At 36.9% G+C, this 18538-nt stretch overlaps 1 protein-coding gene across 3 annotated transcripts in view; it reads left to right on the top strand.

Moving 5' to 3' along the window:
- The window catches only part of NFYC (nuclear transcription factor Y subunit gamma), a 37091-nt gene extending 18902 nt beyond the window's left edge, over positions 1-18189 (top strand). For 2 of the 3 annotated variants that reach the window (XM_085081416.1, XM_085081417.1), the window contains exons 5-10: positions 549-644; positions 8744-8917; positions 10913-11071; positions 14808-14915; positions 15677-15736; positions 17350-18189. In XM_085081416.1, coding sequence (XP_084937542.1) covers positions 549-644; positions 8744-8917; positions 10913-11071; positions 14808-14915; positions 15677-15736; positions 17350-17469 — 717 coding nt within the window. In that variant the 3' untranslated portion in view covers positions 17470-18189. The remainder of the gene's footprint in view (positions 1-548; positions 645-8743; positions 8918-10912; positions 11072-14807; positions 14916-15676; positions 15737-17349) is intronic. The other variant, XM_085081418.1, reaches the window with a different exon arrangement.
- The last annotated feature ends 349 nt before the right edge of the window (positions 18190-18538 follow it).

The raw sequence follows: 18538 nt of genomic DNA, 5'->3' as shown, positions 1-18538 counted from the left end.
CATTGGGTTTTATTTCAGACCCTAAATTCTTCAATAAATCCTAAAAATCATCCATGGAACTTCCAGCAGATCCCAAATCCCTTATGTTGTTAAACTCTTCCTAAATTCTTAAATCTTTCATTCTTAAATCGTAAAAAATTATAAATAAAAAGCATTGAGTTTTTATTTCAGGTTCCTAAATTCTTCAATAAATCCTAAAAATCATCAGTGAAACCTCCAGCAGATCCCAAATCCCTTAGGTTGTTAAATTCTTCCTAAATTCCTAAATCATAAATTCCTAAATTCTTAAATCTCTCATTCTTAAATCATAAAAATTATGGGTTGGGTTTTTATTTCAGATCCCTAAATTCTTCAATAAATCCTAAAAATCATCAGTGAAACCTCCTCCCAAATCCCTTACGTTCTTATTTGCTGAGTTGTATTTTTTACATTTTTACAAAAAAAATTAATGTAAAAAAAAATTAATTTTACAAAAAAAAATTAATTCAAAATGTAAATTTACATTTACATTTTTACCAAAAAAATTTCTATTTTTTTTATTTTTGCAGAGGAATGATATTGCCATGGCGATCACCAAGTTCGATCAGTTCGATTTCCTCATCGATATTGTGCCCAGGGATGAGCTGAAGCCTCCAAAAAGGCAGGTGAGGCACAAAAATCTGGAATTTTTGGGGATTTTCTCGATGGGGTTTTGGCTTCTGATGAAGACAGAGGTGATGAAACGACGGGGAATGAGATTTAAATGTGAGATTTGAATTTGTTTTGTGGATTTACTGTGGTTTTCAGGTTGTTAAGTGCTTGAATTTCAGGGGTTTTCAGTCCTTAAATAAGTAATAATTATAAATAATAAACATTTATAATAAACATAAATAATAAACATAAATAATGAAAATAAATAGTGAAACTAAATAATAAACATTAATAATAAAAATAAATAATAAAAATAAATAATGAAACTAAATAATAAACATTAATAATAAACATTAATAATAAAAATAAATAATGAAACTAAATCATAAACATTAATAATAAACATTAATAATAAAAATAAATAATGAAACTAAATCATAAACATTAATAAACATAAATAATAAAAATAAATAATGAAACCAAATCATAAACATTAATAAACATTAATAATAAAAATAAATAATGAAACTAAATCATAAACATTAATAAACATTAATAATAAAAATAAATAATGAAACTAAATCATAAACATTAATAATAAACATTAGTAATAATCCTAAATAATAATCCTAAATAATAGATCCTAAATAAAAAATACAATCCTTTACAATAAATACAATTTTAAAAATTATTTCCGAAATAATTTACAAAACCATTTTAACTTTGTAAAAAAAATACTTTGCAATCATTTTCATGTTGTAAAAAAAAATTGAATCATTTTTTTACAAACTCACAAAATCACTTACAAAAACCACAATAAAACCATCAGCTTTTGATAGAAATAAACAGAATTTCCATAGAAATAACCAACAAACTCCACAACACTTTTGATCCCAACTTCTACCAGCATGAAAAACTTGAAAAAACCCAAATTTTTCTGCATTTTTCTGGATTTTTTTGGTTCCAAACCCCTTGGGGCAGTCAGTGCCTCTGTAAACATCCTTGACTGGAAGCTGGAAGGTGCTGCAAGGAGCTTTCAGTCGGATGTTTACAGCAGCAGGCTGCTGCTCTCAGCTGAGATCGCTGCAGAAATCCCTTCTTTCCTAACATTTTCGTAAAGTTTTCCTTTTTTCCTTCACATTTTCATTTTTTTCCTTTAAAATTTTCCTTTTTTCCTTACAATTTCCCTTCATTTCCCTTAAAATTTTCATTTTTTTCCTTACAATTTTCATTTTTTTCTTAAAATCTCCCTTCATTTTCCTTAAAATTTTCCTTTTTTCCTTACAATTTCTCTTCATTTCCCTTAAAATTTTCCTTTTTTTCCTTAAAATTTCCCTTCATTTTCCTTAAAATTTTCGGTTTTTTCTGTAAAATTTCCCTTAATTTCCCTTAAAATTTTCCTTTTTTCCTTAAGATTTTCTTTTTTTCCTTAAAATTTCCCTTCATTTCCCTTAAAATTTTCTTTTTTCCTTAATTTATTTCCCTTCATTTCCTTAAAATTTTGGTTTTTCCTTAATTTCTCTTAAAATTTCCTTTTCCTTAAGATTTCTTTTTTCTTAAATTTCCCTTCATTTCCCTTAAAATTTTCGGTTTTTTCCTTAAAATTTCCCTTCATTTCCCTTAAAATTTTCTTTTTTTTCCTTAAGATTTTCATTTTTTTCCTTAAAAGTTTCATTTTGTTTTCCTTAAAAGTTTCATTTTGTTTTCCTTAAAAGTTTCATTTTGTTTTCCTTAAAAGTTTCATTTTGTTTTCCTTAAAAGTTTCATTTTTTCCTTAAGATTTTCCTTTTTTCCTTAAAATTTTCCTTTTTTCCTTAAAATTTTCCTTTTTTCCTTAAAATTTTCCTTTTTTCCTTAAAATTTTCCTTTTTTCCTTAAAATTTTCCTTTTTTCCTTAAAATTTTCCTTTTTTCCTTAAAATTTTCTTTTTTCCTTAAAATTTTCCTTTTTTCCTTAAAATTTTCCTTTTTTCCTTAAAATTTCCCTTTTTTCCTTACAATTTCTCTTCATTTTCCTTTAAATTTTCCTTTTTTCCCTTAAAATTTTCATTTTTTTCCTTACAATTTTCATTTTTTTCTTAAAATTTCCCTTCATTTCCCTTAAAATTTTTCTTTCTTCCTTAAGATTTTCATTTTTTTCCTTAAAATTTTCATTTTTTTCCCTTAAAATTTTCATTTTTTCCTTAAAATTTTCATTTTGTTTTCCTTAAAATTTCCCTTCATTTTCCTTAAAATTTTCCTTTTTTCCTTAAAATTTTCATTTTTTCTTAAAATCTCCCTTCATTTTCCTTAAAATTTTCCCTTTTTTTCCTTAAATTTTTTCCTTTTTTCCTTACAATTTCTCTTCATTTCCCTTAAAATTTTCCTTTTTTCCTTAAAATTTTCCTTTTTTTCCTTAAGATTTTCCTTTTCTCCTTACAATTTCCCTTAATTTTCCTTTAAATTTTTTTTCCTTAAAATTTCCCTTAAAATTTTCCTATTTTCCTTAAAATTTTCCTTTTTTCCTTACAATTTCCCTTAATTTCCCTTAAAATTTTTGGTTTTTTCCTTAAAATTTCCTTCGTTTTCCTTAATTTTTTTTTTTCCTTAAAATTTTCCTTTTTTTCCTTTAAAATTTTCATTTTTTTCTTAAAATCTCCCTTCATTTCCCTTAAAATTTTCATTTTTTTCCTTACAATTTCCCTTCATTTCCCTTAAAATTTTCCTTTTTTTCTTAAGATTTTCATTTTTTTCCTTAAAAGTTTCATTTTTTTTCCTTAAAATTTTCATTTTGTTTTCCTCAAAATTTCCCTTCATTTTCCTTAATTTTCCTTTTTTTCCTTAAGATTTATCTTTTATCTTAAGATTTTTCTTTTTCCTTAAAATTTTCCTTTTTTCCTTTAAAATTTCCCTTTTTTTCCTTAAAATTTTTATTTTTTTCTTAAAATCTCCCTTCATTTCCCTTAAAATTTTCATTTTTTTCCTTACAATTTCCCTTCATTTCCCTTAAAATTTTCTTTTTTTTCCTTAAAATTTTCATTTTTTTCCCTTAAAATTTTCCTTTTTTCCTTAAAATTTTCCTTTTTTCCTTAAAATTTTCCTTTTTTCCTTAAAATTTTCCTTTTTTTCCTTAAAATTTTCCCTTTTTTCCTTACAATTTCCCTTCATTTTCCTTAAAATTTTCCTTTTTTTCCTTACAATTTCCCTTCATTTCCCTTATAATTTCCCTTTTTTTCCTTAAAATTTCCCTGCTGGAGAAAAAAAAAAAAAATCTGGATTATTCTGCTCCTCGCTTCTGGAATGGTTGCCCAGCAATTTTAAAAAATTTTAAAAAAATAAAAATAAATTATTATTTTAGGCTCCTTTCTGCTACTTCTGGAGGTTTGCAGCGTGGAAAAAAATCAAAAGTTGTGGCTAAAACCAGGAATTTGGGAAGCTGTGGGAGATCTTGGTGGGAATTTTGCCTTTAAAGTGGATTTTTTTTTGCCTTTTTTCACTCTAAATCCGTGGGAAATTCTGTCTGCTCTCAGTGTGGAGAGCAGCATTCCTGTTTTTGTTGGATTTTGGAGGTTGCTGCAGGATTTATTTTTAATTTTTTATTTTTTTTTTATTTATTTTTATTTATTTATTTATTATTTATTTATTATTTATTTTTATTTATTTTTCTTTTTTATTTTTATTTTTATTTATTTTTATTTATTTTTTAGGTTTTTATTTATTATTTAATTTTTATTATTTATTATTTTATTATTATTTATTTTTATTTATTTTTATTTATTTTTAGTTTTTACTTATTATTTATTATTATTTATTTTTTATTTATTTTTTATTTATTATTTTATTATTTATTTATATTATTTATTTTTATTTATTTTTAGGTTTTTATTTATGATTTATTTTTATTGTTTATTATTTTATTATTTATATTATTTATTTTTATTTATTTTTAGGTTTTTATTTATGATTTATTTTTTATTGTTTATTTATTATTTTATTATTTATATTATTTTTATTTATTTTTAGGTTTGTATTTATGATTTATTTTTTATTATTTATTTATTATTTTATTATTTATTTATATTATTTATTTTTATTTATTTTTAGGTTTTTATTTATGATTTATTTTTTATTGTTTATTTATTATTTTATTATTTATATTTATTTTTATTTATTTTTAGGTTTTTATTTATGATTTTTTTTATTATTTATTTATTATTTTATTATTTCTTTATATTTATTTTTATTTTTAGGTTTTTATTTATGATTTATTTTTTATTATTTATTTATTATTTTATTATTATTTCTTTATTATTTATTTTTATTTATTTTTAGTTTTTTATTTATTTTTTTGTTATTATTTATTTATTTTATTATTTTATTATTTATTTATACTATTTATTTTCATTTCTTTTTACTTCTTTTTCATTTTTTCTATTTTTCTAATCGACATCTTTGCAAATTTTCATATTTGCTGCCCAATTTATTCCAGGAATTTTCCTCGTGGTGCTCCTGGAATTTCCAAAAGAGGGGAAAATAGGGAATTCAAACCTCATCTTTTAGGATTGGAATCCTCATCCTGATCCCATTCTGATCTCCAGAAAATCAGGAAAATAACCTTTTCATACCCCAAATATCCAGGGAAATCCATCCTGCTGCTCCTGGGCTTAAAATCAGCATCAGGAACTCCAAATAAAATATAAATATCAACATAAAATCCTCGAGATTTATCCAAAATTCATTATTTTTCTATTAATTAAAAGGCCAAACAGCCTCTTATAAATGAGGGGAAAACAAATTGGAGTTCCTTTTCCAGCTGGAATGATTGAAATTTCCATTCTGCCACTGAAAATCTATATTTTTTTATATATATTTTTTTTTCTCCTCATTCCTCCACTTCCCCATTTTTAGAAATTCACCATTTTTGGGAAGGGAAAACATTCCCTGTTGTCTTCTCCTTGCTTTGGATTCACCTCAGGACTGATTCTGATCCCCGAAATTCCGAGTTGTGGAATCTCAGGAATTCCTGGAGCACTTTGGGAAGCGTCTGGGGTGAAATCTCCATCCCATCCCAGGGAATTTGGGGGAATTTTGGGGTGGAAATAAGGCTGGGAAGGTGTTTTTTACCCCAAAATGATCACTGCTGGATCACCAGGAATGGTTTTTTTCCAGCAGGAAAAATAGGTGAATAGAATTATTTTCCCCCCTAGGAATGTTGGTTAAGGATTTATAGGGAAAATGGTGTGGAAAAGTAGAATTTTTTAAATTTTTTTAAAATTTTTTTAAATTGAAAGGGGGCCCCAGGGGTTTGGTGGTTCACTGCAGACCTGCCCTGGGTGAAAATAGATTGGAATTTATTATTTGTGGTTATTTAGTATTTCAATTTTTTTATTATTTTAATTTTTATTATTTTAATTTTTTTATTTTAATTTTTATTTTAATTTTTTAATTATTTTAAATTTTCATTATTTTAACTTTTTATTATTTTAAATTTTTTATTATTTTAATTTTTTATTATTTAATTTTAAAATTATTTAATTTTTATTATTTTAATTTTATAATTTGATTTTTTATTTTAATTTTTTACTATTTAAATTTTTTATTGTTTTAATTTTTTTATTAATGGTTATTCCCATTCCTCTCCTATTAATATGGGGAATAAGAATAACCAGGGAGCTGCAGGAAGTGTTCTGTTTGCTGGGATTGTGATCAAAATTTGGGTTTTTTTTTCTCACAGCCAGCTGGGATCAGTTTAATCTTCGAGATGTGATTTTTCTGCTGGGAAATCTCCCAGGAGTTGCTCCTAAATTTTTCCCCTTCCCAAAAAAAAAAAACACCTTCTGAGCAAACAAACCCCAAAAAATTCCCACCCAGCCATCACCCACTGCTCTGATCTAATCTAAATTTCTGAATTTTCCTTTCCCTGCCCAGCTGCATCAAACCGAAAGGAGAATCCATGAGCAAACCTCAAAAAAATAAAATTAAAAAAAACCCCAAAAAAAAACCCCAGCAGGGATTCCAGGATTGCTGCAAGCTGCTGGAATTGGGAACATCCCATGCTGTAGCACGTGTAAACATCCTACACTCTCAGCTGTGAGCTCGAGGTGGCTGGGAGAGGATTGTTTACGCCTTCTGCCATGGAGTGAACACCTGGGAATTCGGGAATTCTCACCCCTGGAATATCCACCTCCCGAAAATCTCCGAAAATCCTGGAATGTCGCTGAGCGGGAAGGGATTTTTTTCTCTGCTGAGATGAGAAAGGCAGGGAGCTTCCAGCGAGTGGGAAAAAAAAATAAAATAGAACTTGGAGAAAAACCTCCCTGGGAGAGGTTTTAGTGCCCCAAGCTGGGAAGCATTTGGGTTTTGGGTTTTTGGGGAACCACTTGGATTTTGGGTTTTCAGGGAACCACTTGGATTTTCAGGGAACCATTTGGATTTTGGGTTTTCGGGGAACCACTTGGGTTTTCGGGGAACTGCTTGGATTTTGGGTTTTCGGGGAACCACTTGGATTTTGGGTTTTCAGAGAACCACTTGGATTTTCAGGGAACCACTTGGATTTTCAGGGAACCACTTGGATTTTGGGTTTTGGGTTTTCGGGGAACCACTTGGTTTTTGGGTTTTCAGGGAACCACTTGGTTTTTGGGTTTTCGGGGAACCTCTTGGATTTTGGGTTTTCAGGCAACCACTTGGATTTTGGGTTTTCAGGCAACCACTTGGGTTTTCAGGGAACCACTTGGATTTTGGGTTTTCAGGGAACCACTTGGATTTTGGGTTTTTGGGGAACCACTTGGATTTTGGGTTTTTGGGGAACCACTTGGATTTTGGATTTTTGGGGAACCATTTGGATTTTGGGTTTTCAGGGAACCACTTGGATTTTCAGGGAACCACTTGGATTTTGGGTTTTCAGGGAACCACTTGGATTTTGGATTTTTGGGGAACCTCTTGGCTTTTGGGTTTTCGGGGAACCACTTGGATTTTGGGTTTTCGGGGAACCACTTGGATTTTGGGTTTTCAGGGAACCACTTGGATTTTGGGTTTTTGGGGAACCACTGGGATTTTGGATTTTCAGGGAACCACTTGGATTTTGGGTTTTCAGGGAACCACTTGGATATTGGGTTTTCAGGGAACCACTTGGATTTTGGGGTTTTTTCTGCTTCTTCCAGCTGCTGAGATATCAGGGTTGGGAATGGCTGTCAGCCTGGAGAAGCTGGGTTGGGATAAATAACTCCAGGCATCAAATCCTGGTTTTTCTTGCCAGGGCTTTGACCTCAGAGCTCGGTGCAGGGTTGGGAATTCAGGGGTTGGGGTGACAGATGATGTTCTGTCAGTTTTCCTGGTTTTTTTGCAATTCCTCCCGTAATGGAATTCACTGATGAGGAAGTTGCCTGGCTTTCAACTCGGGTATTTTATTTAATTTTATTAATTTCCTCCTCCTCATGGCAACTCTGTATTACCCATGTTTTATGGGATGATAATGTTCCCAGATTATTCATGTTTTATGGGATGATAACGTTCCCATATTATACTATGTTTTAGGGGGTGACAATGTTCCCATATTACCCATGTTTTATGGGATGATAATGTTCCCATATTACCCATGTTTTATGGGATGATAGTGTTCCCAGATTATTCATGTTTTATGGGATGATAACGTTCCCATATTATACTATGTTTTAGGGGATGATAACGTTCCCATATTACCCATGTTTTATGGGATGATAATGTTCCCGTATTACCCATGTTTTATGGGATGATAACATTCCCATATTATCCATGTTTTATGGGATGATAATGTTCCCGTATTACCCACATTTCATGGGATGATAACATTCCTGTATTATCCATATTTTATGGGATGATAACGTTTCCATATTACCCATGTTTTAGGGGATAACATTCCCATATTACCCACGTTTTATGGATAATATGGCAACACTGATGGATAATTGGGAACGCTTCTGATTTCCACCGAAAACAATATGCAAAAACGAGGATTTATCAGCTCAAACTACCTCAGTTAAACTAATCTGTGGGAGATATCCCAGCTCCTTTCCCCCAGGACGTTTCTGGGGGGCTGTTCCAGCTGTGGGGTGGGCGGTTGCCGCGCTCCCATCCCAATTGCCGGCGTTTCCCCGCAGGAGGAGGTGCGCCAGGCCGTCACCCCGGCCGAGCCCGTGCAGTATTACTTCACGCTGGCGCAGCAGCCGGCGGCGGTGCAGGTGCAGGGCCAGCAGCAGGGCCAGCAGACCACCACGGCCACCACCACCATCCAGCCCGGCCAGATCATCATCGCCCAGCCCCAGCAGGGCCAGGTGAGCGCGGGGGGTCTGTCCTGAGGGGGGGATTGCTCTGGGGAATGGGGATGGGGTGGTATGGGATGGGTTCAGTAGGGTTGGGTTTAGGGTTGGGTTGGGTTGAGTTGGGTTTGGGGTTGGGATGAGTTGGGTTGGGTTGAGTTGGGTTTGGGGTTGGGTTGAGTTGGGTTTGGGGTTGGGATGAGTTGGGTGATGGGTTGGGTTGGGTTGAGTTGGATTGGGTTGAGTTGGGTTAATTTGGGTTATGTTTGGTTTAGTTGGGTTAATTTGGGTTATGTTTGGTTTAGTTGGGTTAAGTTGGGTTTAGTTAAGTTCGGTTTAGTTGGGTTCAGTTGGGTTAAATTGGGTTTAGTTAAGTTTGGTTTAGTTGGGTTTGGGTTTGGGTTCAGCTGAGTTCAGTTGGGCTGAGTTAAGTTTGGTTTAGTTGGGTTCAGTTGGGTTAAGTTGGGTTTAGTTAAGTTTGGTTCAGTTTGGTTCAGTTGGGTTAAGTTGAGTTAAGTTGGGTTGGGTTTGGGGTTGGGTTTAGCTGAGTTCAAGTGGGATGAGTTAAATTGGGTTAAGTTGGATTGAGTTAAGTTGGGTTTAGTTGGGTTGAGTTGAGTTACGTTGGGTTGGGTTTGGGTTCAGCTGAGTTCAGTTGGGATGAGTTAAGTTGGGTTTAGTTGGGTTGGGATGGGTTGGGTTTAGGGTTTAGATGGTTGGCTTGAGTTGAGTTAGGTTTGGAGTTCAGTTGGGATGAGTTAAGTTGGGTTCAGTTGGGTTGGGATGGGTTGGATTGAGTTGGGTTAGGGTTTGGATGGTTGAGTTGGGTTTGGGGTTGGGTTCAGTTGGGTTCATTTGGGTTGGGTTAAGCTGAGTTCAGTTGGGTTGAGTTCAGTTAGGTTTAGTTGGTTCAGTTGGGTTCAGTTGGGTTGGAAGGAGTTTAAATCTCATCCCATTCCATTCTCAAGGATCTTCCACCATCCCAAATTGCTCCAATCCCTGTCCTACCTCATCTCAGACACTTCTGTGGGGCAACCTCACCTTTCCTGTGCCAAATGTGATTCCTGGTGCTGTTCTGGCTCAGATCAGGATCCCATCAGATCCCTCAGAATCCCATCAGATCCCTCAAAATCCCATCAGATCCCTCAAAATCCCATCAGATCCCTCAGGATCCCATCAGGATCCCATCAGATCCCTGAGAATCCCACCAAATCCCCCAAACAGACACTCTGAGGGCTCAGCAGAGAATCCTGGATCACCCAAACAGGACACTTGGAAACTCTTTCAGAAACCTGGAAGTGCCTCTGGAGTGTTGGGAGCATTTTCCTCCTGGTTCCTGCTGGTTTTCCACATGTTCTGGTGCTCTGTACACTCATTTTTCCAGACCTAGTTTGCCTGTGGAAAAGCAAATTCTATTTTTTAACAAACTGGGAGTGAATCCATCAGTGAAGTGATAATCATTTATTTATCCATGTCCTCCCCAGGGCTCTGAGCCCCTGAGTGGTGATTTAATCCTAATTTAATTATTTAATGTAGGAAATTCTCTGTTCCTGGTGCTCTGTCTTTTTTCCAGACCCACAGTTTACCTGTGGAAAAGCAAATTTTAGTTTTTAACAAACTGGAAATGAATCCATTATCAATGAAGTGATAATCATTTATCTATCCATGTCCTCCCCAAGGCTCTGAGCCCCTGAGTGGCGATTTAATCCTAATTTATTTATTGGATATAGAAAATTCTCTCTTCCCCCAACTCCAGCAACAAGCAGTGAGTGTAGGAAATTCTCTCCGCCATCCCTGATATCCCACAGCTTTTCCACCCCTAAATCCTCATCCCTGGATTATTTTATTTCATATTTTATTTATTTTATTTTATTTTATTTTTATTTTTATTTTTTAATTATTTTATTTTATTTATTATTTTTATTTTATTTTATTTTAATTTTATTTTATTTTATTTTATTTTATTATTTTATTTTATTTTATTTTATTTTATTTTATTTTATTTTCCAGACCACCCCAGTGACCATGCAGGTGGGAGAAGGACAGCAGGTCCAGATTGTCCAAGCTCAACCCCAAGGGCAAAGCCAGCAGGCTCAGAGCAGCACAGGGCAAACCATGCAAGTGATGCAGCAAATCATCACCAACACGGGGGAAATCCAGCAAATCCCGGTAAGATTCTGCCAGGAAAAAACCTGGAAAAATCCCTCTGAGCATGAGGCTGTTCCTGGTTGCTTTTAGGAAGTTTGGATTGAATGGTGTGGTTTCCTGCACTTAGGAAAATCGAGCAGGTTTGACCCCAAAAATGGGAAATAAATCTCCACTAAAAGGGTGAAGATTTATTTCCCGACCCCAAAGACTTCCCCCTGAGTGAAAGAATTGGGATTAGGAAGGAATAAATGAAATATTTCCTGGCTGGAGCATCAGTTCTTCACCACAGCCTGGTTTGAAGGGAAAAAAAAAAAAAAAATTCACTTCTTTTGCCTTTACTTGGTCTGAAGTCACGACCTGGCAGGCTGAGTGGGAAAAGTGCCATCTGGGAGTTATTTATATCAAATAAACTTTGATGGTAGGGGAAATATTTCTCCAAAATATTTGGAGCTTGGCAGAGCCAGGAGACACCTCCTGGCTTTCAGATCAGCCTTAAAAACAGGATTTTGGGTACTCAGCATAACCAAAACCTCCTGAAATTTTTCCCACTGGGTTCAAAAAAATCACATTTTCCTCTCTTTCCATAACTTATAATCACAACAAAACTGAGGCTTTTTGATTCCCAGCTGGAAAATCTCACACCTGTTAGAGAAAATAAATCAAAAATCATCAATCACAGCCCAGAGGTCACCCAGTGCCAGACATTCCACTTGGATTTCTGGAATTGTTCCCAAACTGGGAATTCACATCTTCTGCCTTTCCAGACTTGCTGAGCTTCCCTCTGCTGCTGCTGTGCCAGAGCATCTTGGAAAGCCTTTGCATTGGGGGAATTGCCAGATTTTTCCAGCTTTTTTTATCTCTTGAGCCTTCAGCTGATTCTTGCTGCCTTGAGGGTGTTGATCACAGAGGAAGAAATTGCCAAATTCGCTGTTTTTACTACAAAAAAATCTCTTTTTCTTCCATTTTTTCTTCTCCGCGTTTTCTTTTTCATTTCTCTTTTTTTTCTTCTTTTCCATTTCTCTTTTTCTTCTTTTCCATTTCTCTTTTTCTTCTTCTCCATTTCTTTTTTCCTCTTCTTCTCCTTGTGGAAATCTCTCCAAGAGACTTTTTCCTCGAAGATTTATGGAAGATCTCCAGTGGATCCTCAGCAAAGAAAAAGAATTAACTCAGACTTTTCCCCAGGGAATTCTGGACATCTGTTAGGAGAAAAATTCCTTCAAAAGCAGCTGTGCAGGGCAGAAAATGCAGGAGGATCCTTTGGGAAGTGTTTTCAGACAGCCCCAGAGGGGATTTAGGGTCTGGTTTGGCCAAAAATTCGCTTTTTTGCCTTCTTTCCTGGCATTGTGGAAGAGCAGGGAGCTCTGCCTGCTCCTCAGGAGGAATATTTTGGGAAAATTTGGATTTCTGGCAACTCCAGGAGTGCAAACCAGCGAGGTAGGAGCTGTAGGATGGATGGAAAAAATCCCAATTCCCAGCTCCTCACCCTGCAGAAATCCTCTTTGGCTGCAACCAGGAGGATTCTTCAGCTGAAGAACATGCTGAAGGAGCTTCCAGCAAGTGAAAAAATAAAATAAAACTCGGAGAAAAACCTCCCTGGGAGAGGATTTTAGTGCCCAAGCTGGGAACCACTTGGATTTTGCTCCACAAAAATCCCAATCCTTGGTCTGTTCTTCTCTTCCTGCTTTGATTTTCTTATTTTTCCCCAATTTCTCTCCTCTCTTGGCAAATTCAGTGCCATCTTCTGACAGTTTCTCTGGGATCTTTGAGGGCTCAGCAGGAAATCTTGGATCACCCAAAAAGAGTTGGAAAATCTCTCAGGAAACTGGAATTGCCTCTGGAGTGTTTTAGCATCTTATTCCTGATTTTTGCTGATTTTCCACATATTCCTTCTTGTTGCTCTTTATTCCATTCCCACCGTTTGCCTGTGAAAAATCAAATTTATTTTCAACAAGCTGGAGGTGAATCCATCAATTAAGTCATAATCACTTATTTATCCATAAGAATTTTGTGTTAAATTTAATCTTCCTCCCTGATTTCTTTGGAATTTCCTCTCCTTGCTGGAAGAGTTTTTTTTTTCCCAAATCTCTCTCACCCATCCATTTCATGTCTTTAAAATCTAATCCCCCAGCGTGGAAAACCTGCAGATCTCAGTGCAGAAACCAATTCTTTATTAAAATATTGTCGCTCAGGAGGGAATTTAGTTGTTTCTAAAATAATTTTGGAGCTTTCAGACACAGTTGTGGAAATGCCAAAATCACATTCCAGGCAGTTGAGCTTTTATCAGCAGTTTTTTAATGTTCTGTGTGTTCTTTCCCCCTTCTTAAAAAGAAAAAAAAAATATTTTTTTGGGATAAAATTAACCTTAAAACTGTGAATCTCAACGTTGTGAAGTTAAATAACAGCAGGAAAATCCAGCAGTGGTATTTTTGACCCTTTTATTGCTTTTTTTTGACTCTTTTATTGTGTATGAACAACATTATATCTGTATTTTCTTCATGTCCCAACCTCCCAAAATCAGGGTTTTTAGGGAATAAATTTGGGAATTAAATCCAATCTCATCTCTGAAGCACTGACACCAAAAAAAGCTCTGCCAGGTGGGGGTTGATATGTTGGCAGAGAGGTGAAAAACTTGAAATACATCTCAGAAACTTCCAAATATATCTTTGGGGTTTGCCATCTCTGCTGGCTTTGTTTAGGGGGAAAATTCCTGCACATTCCTTAATTTTTTTTTGCAGGATCTGGTAGGGGTTGAGGATGTGATGTGGTTTGATAGCAGTTTTTTGGGAAATGCTGCATGGAAGGAGCAAAAAAACTGAAATTTCGTGACCCAGAGGTGAACTGAGAATTCCCAAATCCCTGATAATTCATGAGAAACTGAGCTATTAATGTGCTTTAGCTACTAACCCACCCTGGAAAAAAAAAAAAAAAGGAGGAATGAGGAGCTCTGTGCCCTGAGATTTGCCAGGGATGAATCTGAGAATCTAACAGGATAATTCCAACCCAAAACCAGGGATAGATCTAAACATCTAACACAATAATTCCAACCCAAAACCAGGGATGAATCTAAAAATTCAACAAGACAATTCCAACCCAAAACCAGGGATGGATCTAAGAATCCAACAGGATAATCCCAAAACCAGGGATGAATCTAAACATCCAACATGATAATTCCAACCCAAAACCAGGGATGGATCTGAGAATCCAACATGATAATTCCAACCCAAAACTAGGGATAAATCTAAGAATCCAACAGGATAATTCCAACCCAAAACTAGGGATGAATCTAAACATCCAACAGGATAATTCCAACCCAAAACCAGGGATGAATCTAAACATCCAACAGGATAATTCCAACCCAAAACCAGGGATGAATCTAAACATCCAACAGGATAATTCCAACCCAAAACCAGGGATGAATCTAAACATCCAACATAATAATTCCAACCCAAAACCAGGGATGGATCTAAATTTCCAACAGGATAATTCCAACCCAAAACCAGGGATGGATCTGAACATCCAACACAATAATCCCAACCCAAAACCAGGAATGAATCTAAACATCCAACACCATAATTCCAACCCAAAACCAGGAATGAATCTAAACATCCAACACCATAATTCCAACCCAAAACCCCCCAGAACTCCGGGAAAACACCCCGATTTCGGCAAAAACCGAGCAGGGAACTTTGCTTTGTGTCCAGGTTGCAGAGTGATCTGTTTCATTTTCTTTCCCTGCCCCCCCTCCACTTGTCTCCAGGTCCAGTTGAATGCTGGCCAGCTGCAGTATATCCGCTTAGCCCAACCCGTGTCAGGCACCCAGGTAGTCCAGGGGCAGATCCAGACGCTTGCAACCAATGCACAGCAGGTAATGCACTCCACTGCAGGGCTGCTTGACTGCTCCCAGCCTTCTTCCCCTTAGCTCCTCAAGCTGGTGAATTCCAAAAGGATTTCCACCACCTCTTTGGGATAGGAGTCCTGGCTTTTTTTTTTCTTTTCTTTTCTTAAAAATTTTTAAAAAAAAAAAAAAGGGAAGGGATGTAGCGGAAACCTCCTTTAGGTGTCCGTGAGAGGTGCATGCCAAAAAATCCCCTCTCTGTGTGTGTGTGTGTGTGTGTGTGGCTCTGGGTGAAGCTCACGCTGCTGCTGAGCTGCTTGCAGGTAAACTTTTTTGGCCTCATCAACCTTTTCTCTCTCTCTCTCTCTCTCTCCTCCTTCTCCTTCCCACCTGGGCGAGGGAGGAGCCGAGCAGGAAAGGCAGAACGTCGGGAAGCTTGAGGCTGAGGGATCCTTCTCGACCTTCCCTGGAGGGGGAGGAGGAGAGGAGGTGGTTTTGGGGTCTGGAAGGACCTGATTTGGGGTCTGGAAGGACCTGGTTTGGGGTCTGGAAGGAGCTGGCAGGAGGTGTTTGGTCTGGAAGGTGCAGAGGGACAGCTCAGTGTCCTGTTCCTGTCGCGGTTGGGGTGCTGGAAGGTTCTCCTGGGGCTGAAAAGCTCTCCTGGGGCTGAAAAGTTCTCCTGAGACTGAAAAGTTCTCCTGAGACTGTAAAAAACCCCCCAGGATGGTGTTGGTGGGGCTGTGACCCTCCTGGGAAGGGCAGTGAGTGACCATTTGCTCTTATCTCTGTAGATAACGCAGACAGAAGTGCAGCAGGGCCAGCAGCAGTTCAGCCAGTTCACGGACGGACAGGTAAGGACTTGGGGACAATTTGGGGACAATCAGTGCAGATTGAAGGCAGAGGGATTGCCCTGAATCTGCATTTTGCTGGAGGTGTTGGCAGGGAGCTGCCTTGGAAACTTGCAAATATATCTGTGGGGTTTGCCTTCTCTGCTGGCAACATTTATGGGGAAATTCCTGAATATTCCGTAATTTTTGGCAGGATATGGTAGCTGATAAAAGCACTGCTGGCCTGCAGCAGGGTAAGGGAATTTTGTGCCAGAATTAATTCAGGTGGATTCTTAGTGTTCTGCTACCTTTGCTCCGAATTAATCAAATTTATTAATCTAATTAATTAATTAATTCGATTAATTAATTGAATTAATCTCACCCCTGACACTTGGGGTGAGATCCAGTTTAGTCCTAATTCAGGAATAAAGGTTTTATCTTGAGTCTTCCATAAATATCATAAATCATTGATTAACTCCAAATTAATCCAGTCCCTGGCACTCCAGGTGAGATCCAGTTTAGTCCTAATTCAGAAATAAAGGTTTTATAAATTAACTCTGAATTAATCCATTCCCTGACACTTGGAGTGAGATCCAGTTTAGTCCTAATTAAGGAATAAAGGTTTTATTCTGGCTCTTCCATAAATGTAATAAATCATTAATTAACTCCAAATTAATCCAGTCCCTGGCACTTGGGGTGAGATCCAGTTTAGTCCTAATTCAGAAATAAAGGTTTTATTCTGAGTCTTCCATGAATATAATAAACCATTAATTACTCCAAATTAATCCAGTCCCTGGCACTCCAGGTGAGATCCAGGTTGGTCCTAATTCAGGAATAAAGGTTTTATAAATTAACTCTGAATTAATCCAGTCCCTGGCACTCCAGGTGAGATCCAGTTTAGTCCTAATTCAGGAATAAAGGTTTTATTCTGGCTCTTCCATAAATGTAATAAATCATTAATTAACTCCAAATTAATCCAGTCCCTGGCACTTGGGGTGAGATCCAGTTTAGTCCTAATTCAGAAATAAAGGTTTTATTCTGAGTCTTCCATGAATATAATAAACCATTAATTACTCCAAATTAATCCAGTCCCTGGCACTCCAGGTGAGATCCAGGTTGGTCCTAATTCAGGAATAAAGGTTTTATAAATTAACTCTGAATTAATCCAGTCCCTGGCACTCCAGGTGAGATCCAGTTTAGTCCTAATTCAGGAATAAAGGTTTTATTCTGGCTCTTCCATAAATGTAATAAATCATTAATTAACTCCAAATTAATCCAGTCCCTGGCACTTGGGGTGAGATCCAGGTTGGTCCTAATTCAGGAATAAAGGTTTTATTCTGGCTGTTCCATGAATATCATAAATGATGGAATAGTTTGGGTTGGAAGGGACTTTAAAGACACCTCCCACTATCCCAGGGTGACACTGGGACACTTCCAGGGATCCATTCTGTTCCCTTCCTCAGAGCAGAAGTGACCCCTGATGTGAGCCTGGAATTCCCAGACACAATTTGCTGTGACTAAGCAGCACATTCAGTGTGGGTTTTGGGGGTTTTTGGGGACCTCAGAGTGACCAAACCTGGCAGATTCTGGGCGTGCTGCCCACTGACCGACGTCCCTTTGTCACCTTGTGCCCACAGCAGCTCTACCAGATCCAGCAGGTGACAATGCCAGCCGGCCAGGACATCACCCAGCCCATGTTCATCCAGTCCACCAACCAGAGCTCGGACGGCCAGGCCACCCAGGTGACAGGGGACTGACAGCAGGGGACACCCTGAGGAACCCTCAGTGCCACCCTGAGCTCTGCCAGCCCCACCTGGGCTGAGGAACACACCTGAGATGAAGCCTCCAGCAGGCTCTGCCACCTCCACCTGGCCCAGGTGGGAATACCCAGCAGACTCTGCCAAGAATGCAATATTTTTTATTCTTTTCCAAACTCTGTATTCAGCTGCTTTGTCCAAAACCGATCCGAAGGGATTTGGAGCATCTCGTTGAACAAACGTGGGAAATTTTTATTATTTTTTAGGAGAATCCTGAGGGTACTGCTCCTGTCAGAGCTCTACTCCTGCTGTTCTGTTTGTATTTTATTTTTTTTTTCCTCTGAATAGAGCTAGATTTGGTCCTCCCATCTCAGTGGGTTTTTGGGATTTTTTTTTTTTTGGGGGGGGAAGTGTGTGTGGTTTAGATTTTTTTCCCTCCTTCCTCCTTTTTTTTGGAGCATTTGCTGTATGCAGGGAATAGGAGGAGGAGGAGGAATTGAAGTGAAGCAAAACAAAACAAAAAAAAAAGAAAACATTCCTCGTATTATGATTGTATTTTCTAAGGGCAAAAAAAACCCCCAAAATCCTCAAATTTGGCCATTTGATTCCAGAAAAACTGCTGGAATCTGGACAAACCCTCAGCCCTGCTGTGTTGTCCTGGCTTTGGTCCGTGCATGTAAGATAAGCTTCAGAAAATGAAATAAATTTGCTTTTGTCAGAGCCTCAGTGTGCTGTCAGTGCCACCCAGGGATTCCTGAATCCCGGGAATTTCACACCTGGAGGAGGAAAGGAACCCCACAGGGTGTGTGGGTAAGGGCTTGGCCCAGAGCTCAGGTGATGGCACAGGTGCCACCCTTGTCCTGCCACAGGTGCCACCCTTGTCACAGCACAGATGTCCCACTCATCCTGGCACAGTTGCCCCCTTTACCTGGCATGGGTGTCCCCTTTCCCTGTCACAAATGTCCCCCTTGTCCTGTCACAAATGTCCCCCTTGTCCTGTCGCAAATGTCACCCTTACCCTGTTGCAAATGCCACCTTTACCTGTCACAGTTGCCCCCTTTACATGTCA

The sequence above is a fragment of the Lichenostomus cassidix genome, chromosome 23 (assembly GCF_008360975.1).
Source record: "Lichenostomus cassidix isolate B80296 chromosome 23, HeHo_3.0, whole genome shotgun sequence".
Lineage (NCBI taxonomy): Eukaryota > Metazoa > Chordata > Aves > Passeriformes > Meliphagidae > Lichenostomus > Lichenostomus cassidix.
This window is presented reverse-complemented; position numbering and strand designations above follow the sequence as displayed.